This window comes from Aethalodelphis obliquidens, unplaced genomic scaffold (assembly GCF_003676395.1).
Source record: "Aethalodelphis obliquidens isolate GAN/ISIS:26980383/991018 unplaced genomic scaffold, ASM367639v1 scaffold42, whole genome shotgun sequence".
Lineage (NCBI taxonomy): Eukaryota > Metazoa > Chordata > Mammalia > Artiodactyla > Delphinidae > Aethalodelphis > Aethalodelphis obliquidens.
Window position 1 is genome coordinate 9,691,823 of NW_020837986.1, and position 22,294 is coordinate 9,714,116.

General features: G+C 51.0%; 1 protein-coding gene across 10 annotated transcripts in view; it reads right to left on the bottom strand.

Moving 5' to 3' along the window:
* Positions 1-708: 708 nt before the first annotated feature.
* The window catches only part of EPB41L1 (erythrocyte membrane protein band 4.1 like 1), a 127,002-nt gene continuing 105,416 nt past the window's right edge, over positions 709-22,294 (bottom strand). For 7 of the 10 annotated variants that reach the window (XM_027078401.1, XM_027078404.1, XM_027078398.1 and 4 more), the window contains 8 exons: positions 21,486-21,896; positions 19,625-19,729; positions 17,485-17,568; positions 12,892-12,978; positions 12,044-12,127; positions 9,966-10,046; positions 9,544-9,660; positions 709-4,185 (listed from right to left, as the gene is read on the bottom strand). In XM_027078401.1, coding sequence (XP_026934202.1) covers positions 4,177-4,185; positions 9,544-9,660; positions 9,966-10,046; positions 12,044-12,127; positions 12,892-12,978; positions 17,485-17,568; positions 19,625-19,729; positions 21,486-21,896 — 978 coding nt within the window. In that variant the 3' untranslated portion in view covers positions 709-4,176. The remainder of the gene's footprint in view (positions 4,186-9,543; positions 9,661-9,965; positions 10,047-12,043; positions 12,128-12,891; positions 12,979-17,484; positions 17,569-19,624; positions 19,730-21,485; positions 21,897-22,294) is intronic. The other 3 variants (XM_027078397.1, XM_027078395.1, XM_027078399.1) reach the window with 2 other exon arrangements.

The window sequence follows — 22,294 nt, forward strand, 5'->3', positions numbered from 1 at the left end:
TCATTTGTGGAAGTAATATAGTTTCCTTTTTAAATAAATTTTTTTTCTTTTTTTTTTACAGAGAGTCAATTGAAAGAAAGATGATGTCAACGTCGGGACGGGTAGCATGTATGGGGTTATGGCAACATTTGCTGTATACATTATCCACTCGGCTCCCACGAAGGAGGATGTGGGAAAAGACCCCAATGGCGGTGCTCTTCTTTCAAGTGTGTCTCCACACACCAAGCCCCTCTGTGTCCTGGGTCCGCATGCCTACTCTTCCTGCTGCCTAGAATGCTCTCACCCAAGTTCTTCACCTTACTCGATCTTTCTCTTCATTCAGCTCAAAAATCATGTCCTCAGGGAGGCCATAACTGGCCCTTATTTAAAGTGGGCTCCTTCAGTGACAATCCCCTTCCCTGATGCACTTCCTTCCTGGTGCTGATCACTCTGGAATCATCTCTGAGTGCTCACCTGTTTTGTTACCAGTTTCCTCCACTAGCCTGTGAGCTCCTGGAGGTCAGGGGCTTTGTCTTATTTGTTGTTGTACGTGTAAAGCCAAAGCCAAGACCTGGACCACGTTGGGATCTGCAAATATTTGAATGAAAGTGTTGTAGGTTGAATAAAAGTGTCCCAGTTGGGATCTCTGCACCCAGTTTTAGCCCTTCCCACGATGCCAACTTGTGCTGGTAGCCTAGGTCAGAGACAGAGAGAGAGATGCCAAGGCAGTTTGTGGTTCAGCATCAAACACATTTATTTCACTTTTATTGAGTATACAAGAACAGAGAGCACACGCATACAGCACGGAGCACTGAGGTGGGGGAGCGCGGGGACAAGAGAGGAGAGAAGGGTGCGAGTAAAAAGGACCAGGACAGCATCGCAGTTGGTTGGGAAGGTGCTTTTGGAAAAAAAAAAAAAAGTATATATTTAGAGTGATGTTGTTCATGCAATTTCAGGCCAGTCTTGGAATGTGCTTGCAGGATTCAAAAACTGAAACAGGTCTTGGCACTTCCTATACCCTCAGATGGAAAAGATCCCAAGAAAGCAAAAGAAGGGAAAACAAAGATCTGTAGGCTGGCAGAGTGGCAAAAGGGCACGGAGAGCCTCTGCTTTATCCTCTTCGTTTTGCACGTGAGGAAACTGAGGCCCCGAAGCGGGAATGGGACTAGCTCAGTGGCACGTGGTGAGTTAGGGGTTGAGCCAGGATGGCCACCCAGAACTCCTGACTGCCCTCCAGGACTTTTTCCACCATGCTACATGGTCTCCTGGGTGGAGAGGTGGCACAGAAAGGATGCGAAATGTAAAAAGGAAAAGTAGGTTGAAGACAGACAAGACAAACGTCTATATTCCCTATGAAGAGGAGGATGGGGAGGAAACAGTGCCCTAGATTTCAGCTTTGCAGCTCCCCTCCTCCCTGCTGGCACTGCCTGCCTCTCGGCGGAAGGTCAGAACATCTGTGGGATGGAGAGCGCCACAAACCCTGGCTGGCCCACAAGCTAATAAGCCTGGTCACATCTTCCCTGCCCTAAAGCCACACCCTTAGGGTCTGTAGGCAGGCACAGAACCCAGAACAAATATTCTCTCTCTGAGGTATGTCCAGTGCTCTCGGGACACCTGGTTCCTGCAAAGACAGGGAGGCCTGAGTCCAATTCCAGGTGGCCCGGAGAGGGCGGAGCCACTCCAGCTCTTGGCCCAGAAACGCTGGGGGCTCTCAGGCTGAGGAGGACAGGAACGAGGTTCTGTGGCTTCTCTCCCAGGACTGTAAAAAGAACCTGGTGCATTCAAAGTGTGCCTTCGCTCTCAGGGGGAGTTGGAGTGGGCCACCAGCCTGCCCCAGAGGGGATGTGGCTGACTGTGTCACCTGGGCCCCAGGTGCAGGGCTCTCTCTGCCCTCTCTCCATCCCATTTTTGCCCACAGAGGCAAACACCGTTCCGGTTTCTTGTCCTGCCTCAGGTCAGCACCAGTTAAGCAGCTAAGCATATGTGTCACCGGGGTAACTAATAAGCAAGCCAAGCCCCTCTCTGGGACATCCCTAGGCAATGTCTGATAATTGGAGAGAATTCGGAAATGTTCTCAGAGCGGTTAGAGATGTAAGCCTGGCTCAGGGCTCTTCCCAGGTCCCTCTGCTCCCCCCCACGCTTTCTCCTTGAGCCTAATGATAGTGCCTGACACAAGTAAGTACTCAATAAATATTTGTTGAGTGAATTTGCCGCGTGCTTTAGAAGCAGGATGGGGGAAATGAAATGGGACTGAGAAAGTGAAGGGCAGTGTGGAAAAACTCCCTCAGAAGGGGCCTCATTAAGCTCAGGGAAGCATCTTGTGTCAAGGAAGCCTGGGAAGGCCCGCGTGTGCCAGAGCGCAATGCCAAGCTTTTGATGGGGGTCTTCTCCAAGGGCTTCTGTGGGCTCAAGGCCATTTTTGGGACTCCGAGGGCGCAGGCTCAGAGCGCAGACGCCGACTGAAGGCGAGGTCTGTAAAGCCAGGGTCTTATACGTAGATCCTCCTCGGCTCACTCTGGGGCAGGCGAAGCCGTTGGGAGCGCGGTGTTGACCTAGCAGGGCCTGCCCTGTGTTCAGTCTCTACCATGGCTGCTTTGGCCCAGGAAGCAGAGAATGATTCAGACAGAATACAGGAGTGGTAAAGGAAAAGACTGGGCTGGGGATGTTCAGACAGCCAGGTGGAAGCCACCATCTTCCGCGGCAGCTGGGTATGTCACCTCCCTCGGGATGGGAGTCAGCTGTCACAATGCGGTCAGGAAAAGGCAAGACGTGGCAAAACAAAGAGAGATTGAGAAAGGAGGCGAGCCTCCTAGGGAGGCGGGGGCGCTGGGCCGGGAGACCTGTGCAGCAGAATCCTAACTCTGGACCCCACGCCTGAGCACAGACCAGCCCCCCGGTTGCTACTGCCCAGGGGGAGAAGGCATCTTGAACCACACCCGTGTTGCTTCCTTCTTGCCAAAATCCCTGCCTCTCCACCTGGGGACCTCGCCCCTCCCCACCAATCAGTCAATTACAAACACCACACACTGTATTTCTACACTGAACCGTCGGCTCCTACTGTGAGCGACCCACAGCCAGAGTCCGGGTCTCCTTGGCAGGGTCGGTTCGGTGAGATCTAGGAACCTTGGGATACATCAATCACAGTCAGATAATTATAATTTTAAAATGTCAGCTTCATACTTACCAGCACTGTTTATTTTAATATTTGTTTCCTGTTATATGTAATATACATAACTTAAAAGCACATCCATACGAATCTACGAGCTGAGCTGCACCTTCATAATGAGAACCCATAACACACAATGTCTACTTCACCTCCTGCGGCCTGGTTTCACATTCTTGCTTTGCTTTGCTTTTTCTCGCTTCCAGTGAGAGTCATCTGCAGTGGCCCTCAGCAGGACCAGGACACAGAAGGTGAGGCGGGGGTGGGGTGGGGAAGAGGGAGGAGGGAACCCAGACAGAAAATGACTGACAAGATGTGTGACAGTCGACGGGGAGGGGAGGCGGAAGAAAGGAAGGTGGATTTTGCAGCCCAGTGTCAAGACCCAAAAAATAAGAATCTAGTGTTCCTCCTCCTCCTTTCCGAGCAGGGACTTTTCTCTCTTGGAAATCGTTTGACGGGGCGTGTCTTGCTGCTGCAGCTTCTCTTGCTTGGCTGCAGAAGTGTTTTCCTTTGCATTTGAGTGGGCAACAGACGCAGGAGAAGAGGAAATGGAATGCTCGACCACTGAATGGAACATGTAGAACCCGGGTCGCATTGTACTTCTACAATCAGCGTGGTCTGGCTTGTCTTGGTTGTTCCGCGGGCTTCAAGGGGGGTTGGGACAGGCGCGGCGGCGGGCGTGGGGGGGTGCGGAGCAAGGGATTATTGTTGTTATAATTGTTTTTTCCTGAACAATCCCACCAATTCTTCAATTTGTCTGCAAAGGAAATGTAGGCGTTCAGATGTTGGCCGTTGCTGTCGGCCGAATGCTCGGCCAGCCCCGGCAGCAGTGCAAGGACGTGATGTTTCCTGTATATATATCTATATCTATATATATCTATATATATATGCTTTTCCTTTCCCAGTCTCTTGTCAGGGACAGTACGTCGCAGCTGGGACGTCGGTGTTGAGTTGGAGAATCCAGAATGAAGGCCCCTTCTTGACGGTTCTCTGGCTTGGGTTGGACCAGAAACGCCAGCATCTCTTCACAGAGGTCAGGATTCCTGAAGCCAGAGGTGTTGCGGGGAGAAGATGCAAAGGAAGGAGGAGAACAAGAAGAGTTAGTAACTTTTGTCACTCATCTTTAAATACATGGCAAGAGGTTGTCTTCCCTGTCTTTACCGTGTGCCATTTATTATGACTAGGGAAGACAGAGTGACTTGTCCAAGGCCACACAGCTTGTAAGAAAGTTGCCGCTGAGAACTGAAGCCACCTCTGTCTGACTCTCTGCCTCCAAAGGCCATGCGTGTTTTCTGGGTTGTTTCCAGGCAGGTGGTATCTTTTACTTTGGCTGGAAAATTTGTCCAAGTTTCCTTGAACACTGAAAGCTAAGATTATACTTGTTTCCTTTTGTCTTTCTATCTGCTCTCAGTTCTAAGAAATGTTTAGTCATGATTGCAGATCTTCTTTTTTTGTCTTTCCCTTCTGTTTGCCACTGCCTGCTGTGTCCTGGGGGTTAAACCCCACAGAGGAGTGTTTAAGTAAAGAAACTGGAGTCTGGATTCCAACTCAGGTTTGACTCCAAAACTCAGTGGTTAAGGGGCATGGGCTCTGAAATCAGACAATCCTAGTTTCAAATCCCATTCCACAGTCTACTAGCTCTGTCATCTTGGGCAAGTTTCCTAACCTCTTTAGACCTTAGTTGCTCCCTCTGTAAAATGGGTCCCACCTCACGAAGTTGTAGGGAGGATTCAAGACAAGGCTCAGCATATAGTAAGTGCTGAGTAAATACTGGCTGTTCTTATTACTATTGTTGTTAACTTAACCACATTTGATCTCATTGAGGGCAAGGGCTGTGTTTTACTTATTGTTGTCTTTCCAGGGCCCAACACCATGACTGACACACAGCAACTACCCCAAACCATTTAACAAGTGGCATGTTGTCCCTGCCCTTTGCCACTTACATATGGTCAGGTGCTAACAGAGTTGTAGAAATTTGATCCTTCTCAGCTCATTTGACAAATGGGAAGACTGAAGCCCAGAGGGTTCAATGATTTAGCAAGTTGGTGGCAGAAACAAGACGAGAACCCTAGGCTCCTGCTTTGGAATAGGTCATCCCCACCCCCATTTAATTAAAAATTTGAAAGTAAGAAAGCTCTGGGAAGCTGGCTGGATGCTGCCCTCTTGCTGGCAATGTTTGGAAGACAGGTCTTGCGTGGAGGAGACGGGCCAGTGAACAAAGATGGAGCAGAAGCCACACATCTGGCCTGTGAGTTGCAGGGAGAGAAGACTCTAAGATGGGCGTGATTTCACACTCACAGCAAGAACTTCAAGGAGGAAGAACTTCATAAAGAAATCTACTGGAGCAGGGACAGGTGTTCCTGGAGGATTCAGGGAGGGGAGAGAAGATGACTGGCAAGATGGATGCCCACGTGGAAACAGGGCCTCGTGCACCAGGCTGGTGATAGAAGTTTAGGGTCTGACTTGCTCAGGGCTCTCATCAACCCCTCAACATGACAAAACTATTGGGACAAGGAAGCAGCTTCACATCGCCGAGCACCTTCTGTATGTGAGATACCACCTGGTACATCATTGCTATGGACTGAATGTTTATGTCCCCCTGAAATTCACATGTTGAAGCCCTAACCCTCAAGGTGATGGTATATGGAAGCGGGGCCTTTAGAAGGCACTCATAAATAGGATGAGTGCCCTTATAAAAAGAGACGTGAGACAGATAACTTCTCTCTCTGCTCTCCACCACGTGAGGATGGCTGTCTGCAAACCAGAAGAGGGTCTCACCAGGAACCAGACTGGCCGCGCCTTGACCTTGGACTTCCCAGCCCCCATAACTGTGAGATATTAAGTGTGTGTTGTTTAAGCCACCCAGTCTACGGTGTTCTGTTATAACAGCCTGAGAGGACTCTGACACTCATAGATGTTGTTTAATTATTACAGCAGCTCCAGTTTATAGATTAACTCCATTTTGTAGGTTAGAAAACTGAGGCCCAGGCAGGTTCCTCTGGGCACACTTTCTGAGTCCAAAGCTGGGTGTGTTCTTGCTACTCCATTCTGCTACTTTCTGAGGATTTTTTCCTACAGTGCCGGCTTCACCTTAAGTTTCCTCATCGATTAATAAAGTACCTGCCCAAAACTCAGTGTACACATGATTCTGGGTTTGTGGGATATCTTCTAAAGCCCACAGACACTTCAGAAGGACCGGGGACATCTAAACAATACTGTATGATCATGTATTTTTCTGCTTATTACAGCAGAGTCCAAACGGGCAGCATTTTGTTAGCTTACTTTGTGTTAATAGTAATCATGGTCATAATTAACTCTTATCGAGCACTTACTATGTGCCAGGCACGGTGCTTACTACTGTAGATGTATGACCTCAGTAACCCTATGAGATAGATACTGTGAACAGTCAGCGTGGTCAGGAGATTAAGGCCATAAGGCAGCTTTGGAGTCTAACAGATGAGGTTTGACTCTCTAACCAATTCTTTGTGTTCCCAGCTCCAAATCTGTGAGCAAATCGCCTAACATCTCAGAGCTTCAGTTCCCTTCTTTATAAAATGAATGAGCAGGTGACAGTACTGCGCCTAGTGCACAGCCAGGTGCCTGGAAGAGTGTAAGGACTCCATAAGTTACTGCAATTGTTACTATGTCATTGTCATTTGGCTGATGAGGCAACACAGGCCGAGAAGGTTAAATAGCGTGCTCAAAGCTGCTCAGCTAATAACGGTCAGGACTGAGATTCGAGTCAGGACTACCATCCCGGGTGCCAAGATGCATCCATCCATCAAACCAACATTTTTCAAGTACTTTAAAAAAGAGTTTTCTAATTCAGAGAAGACCTTTCCCCCAGAATCAGTGAGTTTGACTATATTAAAAGTCAGAGGTGGTTCCTACTTGGCGATAACTAATGGGAAAGCAGGTGGGCAGAAAAGGCAAGGGAGAAACTTCTGTTTCTCCAGGACAACATAGCAAGGTGACCTTTACAGAAGGATCCAAAAGAGAGAGAGAGCGTGTGTAGTGATGCGTGGGACAATGGCAACAAAGAAAGGACTAAAAGAGGGGCGAGGAGGAAGGACCGCAAAGGGAGCAGTGAGGTGGGCAGATGTGAAAGACTGCATGGGGTGGGCAGGACGTGGAGGCTGGGACGAGAGCTCCAAATGGCCAGGGAACGCGGGCGGGCAGGAGCCTGGGGGGCTGGCTGGGATGCCCCAGGAAAGACGAGGAGGAGTGAGACGGGGAATGGAGAAGATACGAGAAGCTAGGAAAGCAAACACACAGCCAGAGGACTGTGCATAACTGGAAGGGGGCTTGTCCATCTCTTCCTTTTGCAAATGAGGAAACTGAGACCCCAATGGCCACACAGCCAAGTCAGCAGGATGGCTGGGAGTGGAGTCAGGTCCTGATTCCCAGCACAGAGCTCTTTGCATCAGTGGCTCCTACACCTGGCTGCGTATGGACTTCCTGAGGACCAACGTATAAATAAAGATTCCCAGGTCCTGGCCCAGCACTTCTAAGTCAGACTTTATGGCAATAGTTTTCTAGTATTTGTGTTCCCCAGCTGATACTGCCAGCCCAGCACCAGCTTGGCAAGTGACCTACACTCTACCACTCTGAGATCTGGGGGACAGAAGCAACAGTAACTGGGCAACTGACAGGACAGGAGTGACAATTTATTTGAAAGTCTGAGGAAGGCTGGGAGGCAGGCTCTGCCCGTGATCAGTTTTTACATCTTCTAGACCAGCGCTGTCCAATAGAAATGAAGCCACAGACGGAATTTAAAATTTTTTAGATAATAGATTTTCTAGACAGTATTTTCTAAATTTTCTAGTATTTCTGGTTTTCTAAAATTTTCCAGCTATATAGAAAATTTTAATTTCTAAATTAAAATTCATATGTTTTAATTTACATGAAAAAGAGTAAAAAGAAACAGGTGAGATTAATTTTAATAATGTATTTTACTTAACCCAATATATCCAAACATTATCATTTAACATGTAATCAATATAAAAATTACTGAGTTATTTTATACTCCTTTTTCCGGCACCTATTCTACCCTCAAGGTGCATCTCATTTCAGATTAGCCAGTTTCATGTGCTCAACAGCTGTGTGCAGCTAGTGGCCCCTACACTGCACAGCACAGAAAATCATTTCCGTCACTGCAGGAAGTTCAGTGCTTCTCCTTCTGACACGAAGCGGGTGGTAATCAAAGGATGAGAAAGAAACATTCTGTATCTTCCTAGAAAACACTGGGTTTCTTCATCAGGGAAGAGGACAAAAGGGAGACCTGCTGTTTGTGGGGGACTTTGAAATGCATTTATTTTTCATTGAGGTATACGGTGTGAAGTAAGTATACAAATCTAAGTGTGGCGCTTGGTCCACTTTTACATACATACACACCCATGCAACCCCCCCCAGTTCAAGACGCTGATATTTCCAGCACCCTAGAAGTTCCCTTTGCGGCTCTTCCCTGTCAATGCCACATCCCAGAAGGAACCGATATTCAGACTTTGATCATTGCTGATTAGTTTGGCCTGGTTTTGAACTTCCTATGAATAGACTCACATTGTATGTACTTTTTGTGTTTGACTTATTTCATTCAATTCAATGTCTGTGAGATTTTGTTATTATCGGTCTGACCAAATTCAGTAAACTTCCAGACGGGCCAGAACCCTTCCCCGAATTTCATCTGCTAAAAGACCTCTCTCATTCCTCATCTCATTCCTCTTATTCACGAAGGCACTGATAGCCCTTCAGTGGAAAGAGTAAGGATTGGGGTCCCTAAGATTCTCGCCCCTGGTGGCCTGAGAAGGGTTTCCAATCTAGCAAGACAGATGGGATCGAGGGCTCTGGCCATCATATTCCTCCTTGGCATCAACTATACGTCAATTTAAAAAATTAAAAAATAAAATAAAATTGGCACAACATTGTAAATCAACTATACTTCAATTTAAAAAAAAAAAAAATTCCTCCCTGGCAACATCCAGTGACCGGTGATGGAGACAGAGAGTCAGGGACAGGAATGTGGCCCTGGGCCTGGCAGGACTTTTTCCGACTTCCAGCCTACAGGCAGTGGTCAGTGAGGGTACACTTGTCTCTGTCTGTCCCACCTTAGTACCCGCTGTCAATCCTCTCTCCCCTGTTCTGACCACTTCTGGATTTACTTTTCTGGGTCTGGAGCCTGAAACCCCAAAGAAACCAAGGAACCAGCCTTCCTTCCCCTCTGCACTCTGATTCGTCATATCTGAGGGAGCTACCTCTCCACTTGGAGCCCCAAACCAGGAAGCTTGGGGAGGTCAGAGCTGTGCTGGGGACCAAGCCTCTTGGTGGGTCCTCAGATGGAAATGCCCCTCGGAGGACCTTGTTCTCTCCTCCATCTCGTGGCTGCTGAACCCCATGAGCCTCACCTGTGGCTTCTTGTCCCTCTCCTCTGGGGATGGGTCTGTTTCTCTGTATACGACAGCTTTGGTTACCAGCATGTCAGGATGCTGCAGTTTGGCCTCCTTGATGGCCAAAGCCAGGGCCTGGAGGAAAAGAACCGCAAAGTGAGGAGTCAGAGCATATGGAATACGGGAGAGGCCACGGAGACCAACAGGCCCCTCCAGCACACAGCTGAGGACCAGGAGTTAAGGGGAGAGGCCAGAGCTCAGGTCTTCTGGCTCCTTCTGACTCCCAGTCAGTGCCCCTTCCTTGAGGGCTTCTCCTCTGGACAGGGTCAGTAGGAAGTGGACATCTCTGCTCACAGATGCAGCCGTCCATGGGTAAACCAATATGGGGGCGCCTGGGGCCTGGGCAGTGCCACTGGGAACCATGCTCTGCATCCCCATACCTGGTCTTGATCGACATCTTCGTCCCCGGTGATGATGATCCGCTTCTCGATCCTCGTCTCAGAAAATCCTCCTTTCACAGTCTGCAGAGGGAGAGGGAGGTGAGGTCAGCCTTGGGTCCTGCTGGGGCAGCAGCCTCGACAGGGGACCGGTCCAAAGCATCCCTCAAGGGCAAGGCTGGAACCAGCAGTCGCCTTCTCTCCTGGCTCCCTCGGTTTTCTCCTTTTTCTGGTTTTGGGACTTCAGACTGCACATCTTGCCTGGCTGCCACCACTCCCCCAACTACCAAGCTGCCCCCTCTAGCTCTTCCAAGCCCGGTTCAAATGCTGTCACCCTGACCCTGGTGAGCGGTCCTTCCTCCGTCCTGCCTCGGTACTCCCTGAGCGGCACGTTCGTATCTCTCACGGTCCTGGGCCTCTCTGCCTTGTACTGACGTTGTGTGTGTGACCTGGCCCTGCTCACTGGGCTGGGGCTCACGAGGGCAGGGGCTGTGTTTTGTTCATCTCTGGATCCCCTCCTCCCCCACTCCCCTGTCCAACCTGACCAGGGCAGGTGCTAAATGCGGATTTGTCGAATGAACACATGAATGAAATGTGAATGGTGACAAGGTTCTACTTTAAATGACTTCCAACAATACTAGAAAACTGCATTGATGATGCTTATACATATGCTTAAAACCGCCACTGTTTTCCGAAGGGCTGGGGTTCGGGCGCAAGTTTAGAAGTAGAAGATAGGGCAGGACCTACTTGCTTGGCATATTAAAGGCGGGTGGTGGCTAAGGGAAACCCCAGCTGGGGTCAGGAGTGGACAGAAAGAAGAGGGGGGCTCCCAGGTGGCAGGGCTAGGAGGGACTTTGGGAAGAAGAGTTATCTGAGCTGTATGCAGTGGGGTGTGTGACGGAACACCTTCCCATAAAGCTTTCAGTGAAGTCATCATCGCTCACTGATGCTTTTGGTAGGAGTGGGTGCTTTCTGGGGACCGTGCTGCATGGGAGTGGGCAGGGCTGGGACAGTCTGTGCTCCTCAAGGGCCAGTGCTGCCTACCAGACTCCTCCTTTGGTGCTTGAGCAAAACCTCCAACTCATCCTGGCTCTCTGGCCTCTCTCCTCCAGGCCTCCATCCCTGCCTGGGCCCTGGCCACTCAGGCATGGACATGCCGGCCAGCCTGTCCTCAGCCCTCTGTCCTCACGGGCTAAGTCATGGCTGTCTCACCAGGAATGTCTCCCTTCTTTGGCCCCGCCTCTTCCTCCCCGCACCCTGCACCAGGCCCTCCATCCCTAGCCTCTCTATGGAGAGACTCTCTCTCTCTTCTTTCTCCCATCTGCCTGCACATCCTGGTGGACCTAATCTCCTCTCCTTAAACCCCTTTTCACTGGGTCACTCTCCATCTTGAAAACCTTGATGGCTTTCCAATGGCTCTCAGACTCAGACCCTCTGTTATCACATTTGTCCTGGGATCTGTCTTTTGTCTCTATTCTGCTTCCCCTACCTCCAGTCCAACCTAATTTCCCAGTTACGTCCCCTAGGTGCTGCTTCTTCCTGACAGAGACCACTTCTCCTGTTTCCCCACGTGCATTGCTTGCAGCCCCTCCAGCAGCCCTCAGCCCAGAGGCCAGCGTGAGGTTGATGCTCACTAACATTTGCTCAGTGAATGAATAAGTAAACACACGGTTTCTGTTCCCATCTTCCCCGTGGCTTAGAACGTCTGCATCCTCCCTCATGAGTCCGCCCTGGCTTTCCAAGACCCTATACAAACCCCATTTTTTCCAGAAGACCCTTCCTCATTCTTTGAGCCTTCCTTCAATCACCCCCCTCTAAATCCCTCTAGCACTTAGGATCTATAAGGCGCAAACGCCACGGTTCACAATTTCTTCCAAGGAGATGGTCTCATCCCCCCAGCCTGGCTGTCAACGCTGAAGGGCAGGTCGGCACCTAGGACAACCCTTATCACAGAACAAAGCTCCCAGAAACTGGGAACACCGCAGGTCTTCTCTGTCCACGTTACAAGGCAGAGCCATGGCAATGACCTTCCCGAGCCCCACAGCCAGGCTGGGGGCACACGACATCCTGCTGCTACTCACTTTGGTAACATGGGTGGTGGTGGAAGTGGAGAGGGTTTCCGCGGTGGCGCCGTAGGTGCTGGTGAGGACATCTTTCCCGATGATCTGCAGAATATAACCACCCCCCACCCAGGGCTCAGGTGAGGACACTGGACTCTGCAGGACGGGGGCGGGGGTGGGGTAAACCAAGGGAGGAGTCGGGGTGTGGGGGGGTCCCATGAAGGTGAAGTTTGGAAGCCAAGATGCTTTGAGCCACTGAGTCTAAGAACTCAGGAATACTGGAATCTTCAGAATGCTAGACCCATGATAGCCTCAAACCTTGGAATCTAAGATTCCTAGGACCTGAGATTCCTGAGGTCCAGAATCCTAACAAGACCCTAGAATTTAAGAATCCTGGCATCTTACAAGAATGAACAGAGGGATCCAAGGTGGACACAGAGCCCCCCCAATCCCCCACCCTGTCAGGGCTGGGAACGTGCTCTCTCTGGGACTAAATGATGAAAACAACAGATCTGGAGAACACAGGAGCTGCAAGAGACCTCACGGCGACAGATGTGGGCGACTGAGGCAGCCACCAACAGAGCTGGGTCCAGAGTCCAAGCTTCTGGAGCCCTCGTCCATTGCTCCTCCTGGTCAGTAAGGAGAGCAGATGCAAAGCAGCTGGCACATCACAGGCACCACCAACGGATGAGACTCTAGTGGGGACCAGGGAGCCCTGTGGGCGTCTGAATGTGATGCCGTTTCCTGGTGCTGCACTTAAAGGGGCAGCCTCCCACGCTCTACGCCGTACTTGCTGCAGGCCACCTGTGGACCCGCGTCCACATTCTCTGCCTGGAGTCCGCTAGCCTGGGTTGGCCCTGCCCACTTACCGGAGAAAGAGAACGGATTTCCGTGGCCACCGTCTGTGGGCCTGGGATCATGGCAGCTGCCCCCTTCCCGGACTTGAGACTGTTCTCCTGGGGAAACAATAGTGCTCAGAGGGCCAGGTCTCAGGTGGGCGGGCCCTCAGGATGGCTGGCGCACGTGGCCATGCAGCTCTCACGGCCACAAGGTTGAATAGTGCTTCTTCTCTCAGAAGCAGAGAGCTGAAGGCATCGTTCAGTCCAGTCTGCTCTTGTTCATCCCTCGCTCACTCGCTCACACACGTGCTTACACACTTACCCACTCATTTAACAAACATTTACTGAGTGCCTGGCATTAGGGACACTGTGGTGAACAAGACGCGGTATTGCCCCCTGGAAGCACTAACAAAGGAGTCGAGACATCCAGGTTCTGGTCCTGGCCCTGCCACGTTCCAGCCACGCGACCCGGATGGAACCACTTCCGCTCTCGGGGCCTCATGGATTCACCTACATAAAGGGACCCCTGCAGTCTGTGTTCATCAGTGGTAACAAATGTCCCATCCTGGTAGGGGTGTTGATAACAGGTTGGTGGTGGGGGCTGTATGTGTGCCAGGGCAGGGGGTCTACAAGAAATCTCTGTACATTCCTCTCAATTTTGCTGCGAACTGAAAACTGCTCTCAAAAAATAAAGTCTTAAGAAATTTTTTAAAAAGGGGACCCCTGTCCCACTCTCACAGAGACATTATGAAGATAACAGAGGAGAAAGGGCTTTGCAAATGGAAATCTGTCAGGTTAATATAGGAGTACAGGCTGGCTACTAAGAACATACTAACTACTGTTTTCTGAGAACTCGCTATGTGCTAAGCATTGTGTTAAGGCTGCATGATCTCATGTAAGCCTCTGAACAACCATAGGAAATTGTTTTAATATTCCTGTTTTATAGTTGAGAAACTGGAAGGTCAGGGCATGTGAAGTGGCTTGTTCAAGCCCCCCGAAAGTGAGTGATCGAGTCTGGATTTAGACCCAAGTTGGTCAGACTCCAAATTCAGTGCACTCCTTCTGCCATGCCATTCTGCCCTTGGAACACTTGCCCTTGAGCCAGCTCTCCTGGTCCTACCTTGGAGTCTAACTGCTAGATACTCCTGGAATTGGCCCTAGACTTACTGGCCCACATCTGGAAGGGGCCCAGCTGCTGGCCTCTACCTCCTACTTCCTGCCCCATCTTAGGGATCAGCCTTGTCTGTCCTGGGGCCCAGAAGCTGTGTCCATTCTGCAGCTCCCCAGTGGGCTGCAGGGTAGTAGATCTGGACCTCTGCCTGCCAGGCGACAGGTGAGGACAGAAGCCCTCTGTCTTCGCCCCACCTTTCCCCGAGGCCTGCCTCCAGCTGAGGCTGTCGGTGGCCTGGTTACCTGGCATTCCATGCACAAGGCACTTACTTTCTCAGAGGCAGTCCCAGAATGTGGCCCAGCAGCAGGTCTTAAAAGGGCAGCCTTCTGGGCTCAACGCTTCCTTTCTCCCAGGGTAGGAAACAGCCACTAGCCCCTTTGAATCCTATTGTCCCTCCAGGCCCTTCTCCCCTCAAGCTTCTTCTTCTCCCATTGACCCCTCTTTCCCGGAAAAGCCTCACCTCCACCTTCACCCTGATGGGGACACAGGTCATTCCGAGGCACCACAGGTGCCAGCTGCTCCGCCTGCCTCTCCTGTATCTTCAGCCAGTTCCCTCTCCCGCCTCTAGGAGGCGCAGCCCCTCTCCGTGGCTAAGGTGACACCGCCATCTCCGCCCCCGGCCCTTCCTCCGGCGGACTCCGGGCTCTCCTCTTCGCCGCCTCTGTCTGGGACGCCTCAGCCACTCAAGGCTTCCACTGCCTCATCGAGGCCACTGTCCCCTCTCGCTTTATCTGTAGCTCGGATCTTGCTTGAACCCTAGACTTGCCTAGACACTTTCCCTGGAAACGTCCCACAGGCGCCTCAGACTCATCAGACCCAAAATGGAATTCGCTGCCTCCCACCCCCAACACACACCTGCCGCTAAAGAGCAACCCCCCTCTGTGCTCCTTGTTCCTATTAGTGCTTCTCGGACTTGAGGGGTGTCACCTGGAGGGCTTGTGAAAACAGAGACCACCCCCCCCCCGGGCCCCGCCCCGGAGCTTTTGAGTCAATAGGTCTGGGGCGGGGCCTGGGAATTTCCTCTCTAACAGGTTCCCAGGGCCAAGCTCGCTCTCGGAGACCAGCGGGACTGGTGCGCGGCGTCGCGGCCCGTCTTTCCTCCTATCACCTGAACGTTCTACCAGTGACCCAATCCGGTACTTTCCTCCCTCCAGGCACCCTCAACCCTGCCCTCCTGGTCAGCCTCCAACTCCTCGCACCCTGGCCCTGCCCCCACCCCTAAACTAGTTCCCTGCCTGCTCTTCCGGTCTCTCCCAGTAGAATGTGGGCTCAGAGATGCTGTCTGTCTCCCGCAGAGCTGGATTCACAGCGCCTGGCACACTACTTCACACATCGTGGGTGTTCAATAAATATTTGCTGAAGGAAGGAGGGAGGGAAGGAGGGAGGAGGGGAAGGAAGGAAGGAGAAATAAAAAAAGAGACCCACGCCCCCAAGGGAAGGAATTTTTTTGCTCCAGTCATGTCCCACACGGGCTGCTAGAGTAATCTTTCTAAAACACAGAAACACATATCTGATGACATCATGCCTCTACTTAAAAAGTTGAAGTGATTCTCCATGGTCTCCAGGATGAAGTTTGAACTTCATACATGGCATTCGAGGCCCTTCAAGCCCTGGCCCAGGCTTCCTTTCCAGCCTCTTCTCCCCCTGCCCCCCCCCCCACTTGACATATTGCTTCACTGACCACTTCCTTTCCCTAAATGCTATGCTCCTTCACATCCTTGCCTTTACATCCGCTGTTCCCACAGCCTAGGAGACCTCCTCCCATGACTGCACCCTAATTTATCCTTCAGGAATAGCTCAGATGTCACCGCCTAGATAAAGCCTTCCCCAGCTCCTACAGTGTCACTCCACACCCTATGCCCCCTAGGAAAGGCAGGAAAAAGTAACGGCCGCTCACATTTACAGACCACTTGTAATGTGCCAGGCACTCTTTGGAGGGCTTTGCATAGATTACCTTAGTTTAGCCTCACGTCAACCCTTTGGGAGATATGCTATTATTTCCCCTCACCCCATTTTCCAGAAGTGGAAACTGAGGTCTGGAAAGGTTTGGGTAACTTGCCCAAGGTCATCCAGCCAGGAAGTGGGAGAGCTGGACCTTGTTCACCACTGTGTGCCCAGGACCTAAACACAAAGGCACAGCCCATTAGATGTGCCTGTGATGATTATTTCGATGAATGAGTTCTAACAGGCAGTATCTTTTCTTCCACTCCCCATACTGGGCAGAGGAGAGATTAAGAAATGTTTTTAGAACAAATGAATGGATGGATGGATGGATGAGTAAATGAATGATATGACTGCCTGCTCACCATGGTACGAATTTACATTTAGCCCGATAAGCATCCTGATGCCACGTGGTGAAGGGGTGAGGGGAGAGGAGGAACTGAGCGACCAGGGGAGAGCGTGCAAGCTGATAACTGGTTTGGGCTTATTTCTCTTAAAATCTTTGTTTACTCAAAACCTTCCTGCTGGGTCGTCTAAATTAATGTAATTTTCTTCCTATGTGCATATGAGGGGTTTGGCAAGAGAAAGCATTTGAAAACAACCTCCCACAGCTCAAGACAGATCTGGCCCAGGCACTGATACCTGCTCGGCCCCAGCCCCAGCCCCAGCCCCAGCCCCAGCCCCACGCAGCCACTGTTCACAACGGTCAGGATGAGGGAGCAGAGCAGAGTGGTTGAGGTGGACAGTGGGGCTTCGGGAATCAGAATGCCTGGGTTTGACCTGGCTCTACCACGTATTGGTTGTGTGACCTTGGGTAAGTCACTGTACCTCTCTGAACTGCATTTTCCTCATCTGTAAAGGGTGGGGAAAAGAGCATCCACTTCACAGCTCTGGTTTTACCCCATGAGCACACTGCATGGTATCATAACCTGTGGCTGAATGCTAGCTGTGCTGTGTCATCATTTGAAGAATCTGATGTTACTGAACTCTCTTAAGAGCCCGTGAACCAGGCAGAATGGGAGTACTCCCATTTTATAGATGAGGACACCTAAAGACCTTCCTTCATGGGTCAGGCAGCAAATAGGTAGCAGAACCACAGGGTCCCTCAGGACACAGTCCCAAATCCTGAGCCATGGCTGCCAGGAGGAGGGACCTCACTCAGGGAGGACTTTCAGGCACAATCCTCCTGTGTTGCCGACAGTCAGTTAATCAAATAGTACCGTCCTCTCTTTATCCCTGCCGAGGCTGAGATGGTCCAGATGACTGAGACTCAGGGATGCCACCTCCTACATTATTCAGTTTGCAAAACTGAGGTCTGACTGGATGCCCTGTGGCCAGTCAATAAAAGTTGGACTGTGTGTCAGACAATGAAAGTCTGACTGTGTGTGCCACACCTGATGCTGTGAGGGCGGATGAGGACTTCCTGCCATAGCTGGCGAGGTTAGCTTGTTATCTGGCCGTTTCAGGGCCAATGGGGCTGGTCAGAGAGGGAGGTCTCGGGTCCTACTTACCATGGTGGTTGATATGGTCTCTGTGGTGATGGAGGGAGTAGTTGTTATGAACTCCTTCCCCCCTGGGGCAGTCCCGTCAACCTGCTGGCCAGAGGAGGAGTCGTTAGAGAGGGGAGAGAGAGAGAGAGTGCCAGATACGCCTGCAACGTCTGCCACCTGGGCTCGTGGCATCCCCAGGTACCAAGTGACGGGCAGCGTGAGCAGACGTACACTTGGGGAGGAGGTGCGTCCACACACAGACCAAACTTCAAAGGGGTCTCACAGGTCCTCCAGCTCATTCCAATCATTTTATTTCACAAAGGGAAAATAATCCCATATAATTTGATACATCCTATCCAAATTTCAATGCCTGTATTCTTTGACTGGGCGAGCCCATTGCTAGGGATTCACCCTTCAGGCATAAACTTTGAAAATTTCGCCAGGAAGTCTGAACAACAAAGTTCACTGCAGCATTCAACATTAACTGCAAAAGACAAAAACCATCACAGGTCCATTGACAGGTGATAAAGGCATGCTAAATCAGGATCCACTCCTAAGGGGGAACAAGGAGAGTGAGGTGGGGCCACATGTGCCAACATGGAGTGATCTGCAAGGTAAGTATTAAAAAAAAAAAAGGTAGGGATTTCCCTGGTGGCGCAGTGGTTAAGAATCCGCCTGCCAACGCAGGGTACACGGGTTCGATCCCTGGTCCAGGAAGATCCCACATGACGTGGAGCAGCTAAACCTGTGCGCCACACCTACTAAGCCTGGGCTCTAGAGCCCGCGAGCCACAACTACTGAGACCGCATGCCTCAACTACCGAAGTCCGTGCGCATAGAGCTTGTGCTCCGCAACAAGAGAAGCCTCTGCGATGAGAAGCCCGTGCACCGCAACGAGGAGTAGCCCTCAATCGCCGCAACTAGAGAAAGCCCGTGCGCAGCAACATAGACCCAACGCAGCCAAAAATAAAATAAATAAATTTATTAAAAAAAAGGAAAAAAGGTAAAGTGTAAAAGAGAATGATCTCTTTTGTGTAAAAAATTTAAATACCTAGAGATATAAGAACGTATGTTGGTATATGCATATATTTTTTTTTCTGGGAGCACTCAGAAAAAAATTCATTTTGTTCTGTTTGAATTTCATAACTGTGAATATTTTGTTGTTATTTTGTTTTGATGTCAATAGGGGTTACTGAGCTGTAAAATTTGGGGCCATTTTTAGTTTTCTTTGTATTTCTTTGTATAAAAACAAACCCAACACACATTACTAAAACAAAATAGATCAGAGAGGGAGTAAGTTGCCCCGGGGTCACACAGCTTGTCAGAACTCAAGAGTCTCGACAGCTGCACTAGCAGCCTCATAAACCTCTATGCATGTTATAAAAGTGAGAGAAAAAAGTCTGGAAACGACAGAGTTGCCCACATTTTGTAGATTTACATCTTTCCTTAGTTCTTAAGACAAAGGCTGGTCTCCAGGGCAAAAAAGTCCCCAGCACTGCGGTTCCTCTGGCCAGAAAGAACCAAGAGGGCATCTATCAGACCCTTAGTCTCCATTTTCAAAGCTTAAAAACCACAAAAGGAACTTGGGAAATGCACTGTAATGATGCACCCGTGTCTATTTACAACAGCGTCTCCGGGGGACTGAGTATGTTTCATCTTGCTAAGACAAATGACATTTTATCTTTTTTTTCCAGTTTGTTCATTTTGTCAACGTGATGTGGAACCTCCGTGCACACACACGAAAATGATCCAATGTGAGCTGCTCTGACCCAAGCTGAATTGGGTTCTCTCTCCTCTTCCCCTGGGATATCTTAAGAACCCTCTCCACCTCCTTCAAGCGATCTGAAAGCCATGGTCTAATCCGCTAACCGCTAGTCCTTAGAACACTCCCAGGAGGATGAAGGAGACGTGAGCCTCCCCATTTTACAGATGGGAAAATTGAGGCTTTAAGAGGTGTAGTCTGCCCAGGATAAGAACCCATCCCACCACCCACACCCGGAGCTCAGGGAGGACAATGAAGCTCAGAAGAGCATCAGGGTTAAAATGGTGGCTCCGGGGGAGCCAAGGTAGCAAGAGCTGGCCAAGGGGCTTGGCCATGACGGAGACCCCACCCTTAAATGCCCAGTACCTAGGCCCAGCGTGCACAGGAAGGCACAGGTTACCTGGGTGGTGTCCACAGTGGCAACTCTGGTCTGCAGTACAGCCTCCGGCTCGATCTTCTTCCTGATAGCCAGGCTGCTGACTGTCATGGTTTCCGTTTTCACAGGCTGTAGGCAGATGAGGGAAGAACACTCTGTATCTCAAGCCCCGGCACGACTCCTACTCACAGGCAACTGCGGCGCGGGGTCAGCAAGCTATCTCCCACCACTGCCGCTGACCAAGTCTCCAGAGGGGGTCGAAGGCCAGGGCCAAAGAGGCCTGGTATGATGTCACAGACAAACAGCCCAAGAGGGGAGCCAGAACCACCAGCAGCGCCAGGACAGCCTGCCCATGACCCTGCCACCATACCACCTCATGGTGGCTGCATGCTGGGTTTCAGGCTACCATTAAGAGAACACTCACCATTCAATTAACATGCTCTATGCCGTGCCACACACTCAGCATTTTCCTGATAATACACAGTCCTGAATGACTTCAATGGTTATGCCACCACCTCCCAGCTGCTTTCTCTGAACCGTTCTTAAGAGTAGGAGTCACACCTGGAGGCCCGGGGGGGGCCAGGCAGGAGATGTAAACGAGTGAAGCGGGCTTGTTGAGGACCGGGGTGAACTGGAGAGCACATGGGGTCCACTCAGGTTTGGCCTGAGTGACCGGATCATCTGATTTTTGTTTTTTAATGATATAAAAAAAAATCCCTGGATTTTATATTCAGTGTCCTGATTTTTAAATCAAAGTCAAAGAAAACACATCTGCTAGCCAGATTTGGCCCAGGGCCACCAGTTTCCCACGCCTCCTCTAGAAGTCTTATGTTAAATGATTAGTTTCTTCTGAGTCCTCCACAGAACCTAGTTCATGGCTATACACACAGCAGGTGCTAACATATGTGAGCTGAATAAATGAATGAAAGTTAGCTTGTTGGGAGGGTGGTTAAGAGGGGATTCTTCTAGATGGTTGTAACTCGGAGATCTAGCCGTTCATTCAGTTAATCATTAGTGCCTGGAACGTACAAGCTTAGTGGAGCTGCCACCTGGTAGGAAAGCAGACCTGTCAGCCAGTAACCTGACTACTTGTGATACCGCTGGAAGCAGAAGCATTGCAGAGCAAGGGGGCGGAGCAGGGAGCAACACTTCTGCCCAGGGTTGTCAGGAAAGCGTTTGCTAGGTAAGTGCTATCTGAACTTGGCCCTGGAACGTGACAAGTTTGCAAGGCAGAGAAAGGGAGGAGACACCTTCTCCAGAGGGTATAGCATGGAGTGAAAGCCCAGAGTAGACGAGCTCCTGTTTCAATGCCTGGAACGTGGGAGGGAGCTGGGGCTGGAAGAGGTGGGAGAGCGAAGGAAAAATGTGATCAAAGATCCTCTGAAAGAAGGACAGGGAGCAGAGACGCCCAGACGCAGTCTACCCGTGTCCCCCCAGGTGATGACGGTTCCTCTTCTCTAAGAGCTTCCACCACTACCCCAAGACCCCAGGCCCTGGGGAGGGGAGCCAGGGCCGCGATCAGAAAACACCATCTGGCTTTCAGAGCAGGCGGCAGGCGCCCCCGTGAGTCCACAAGCACACGGTCTCTGCAGGTGCCATGCAACACAGACAGGGGGAGGAGGAGTCGCGTAGGACCAGACTGCCTGTCATCACTTGACCTCAGGCAAGAGACGGGGTCACAGGGTTAAAGCGCCCAGGAGTGCACGTTAGGGGTAAACCGAGCTGCCGAACATGCGAGCACAGAACCATGCTGTTCTGCGGAGGGGCGGTCATGCAACACGGAACAGAGCTTCAGGCTGGTGGCTCAGTCTTCTCACACATGGCCCAGGGCCCTCTGAACATGCAGTGCCCGGTGGGCCCGGGTCCCGATGATGCTCCACTGTACCTCGAACTGGGGCATATCCGGGGTGGAGCAGGCCCGTCGGTCTGGGCTGTCCTCGATGCCCCCAGACTCGTCATCCTGGCTCGGGCCCCGTTTGTTGAGATCCCGGGAGAACACCAGGCCCTCGGTTTCTGAGTCACTTTTGTCTCGGTCAAGCTCAGGCAGGCTGCGGGAGAAGTCTTCGAAGGCGCTGCCGTGGTAGTCGCCGATGACCGTGAAGTCAACCTCGGCCTCCAGGCTGGACGTGGAGCTGACCGTGATGCTGGAGCACTTCCGCTCAATGGCCAGGTGGTTGTCCTTCAGGAACACCGCGTCCCTCTCCTGGTCCTGGTCCTCGTCTCCCGTGTCACTCTCTGGGGCCCTGGGCCGTGGCGGTTTGACTTTCTCCTCGGAGCCCTCCCTCAGCCCTGCTCTCTATGGCCAGGTAAAATCAAAGGAATGGGGGTGTGGGATGTGGGGAGAGAGAGAGAGAAAGAGAGAAATCAAGATGGTGAATGACAGAAGAAATCTCGGGGCCATTCGATGCCCCAAATGGAAGAGGAGGTCAGGAAAAGAAAAACACCCCCGGAAAGGTTCTTTGACACCATAATAAGGTTAAAAAAAAAAAAAAGAACACTTCTCAAGAGCGAGGGCACTCCTTTCCGAGGGTCTCCGGCTGACGGCAGAAGCAAGTACAAAGCAAACATCCTGCCAGTTGGTCCTGGACAGGAGGCCCCATCCAAGGTTTGGATCTGGGAGCTTATCAGAAGCGGCACTGCGCACAAGGCAGGGATGGGAGCCCGGACCCCAGGCCCATCCGTGCAGGCGGACAT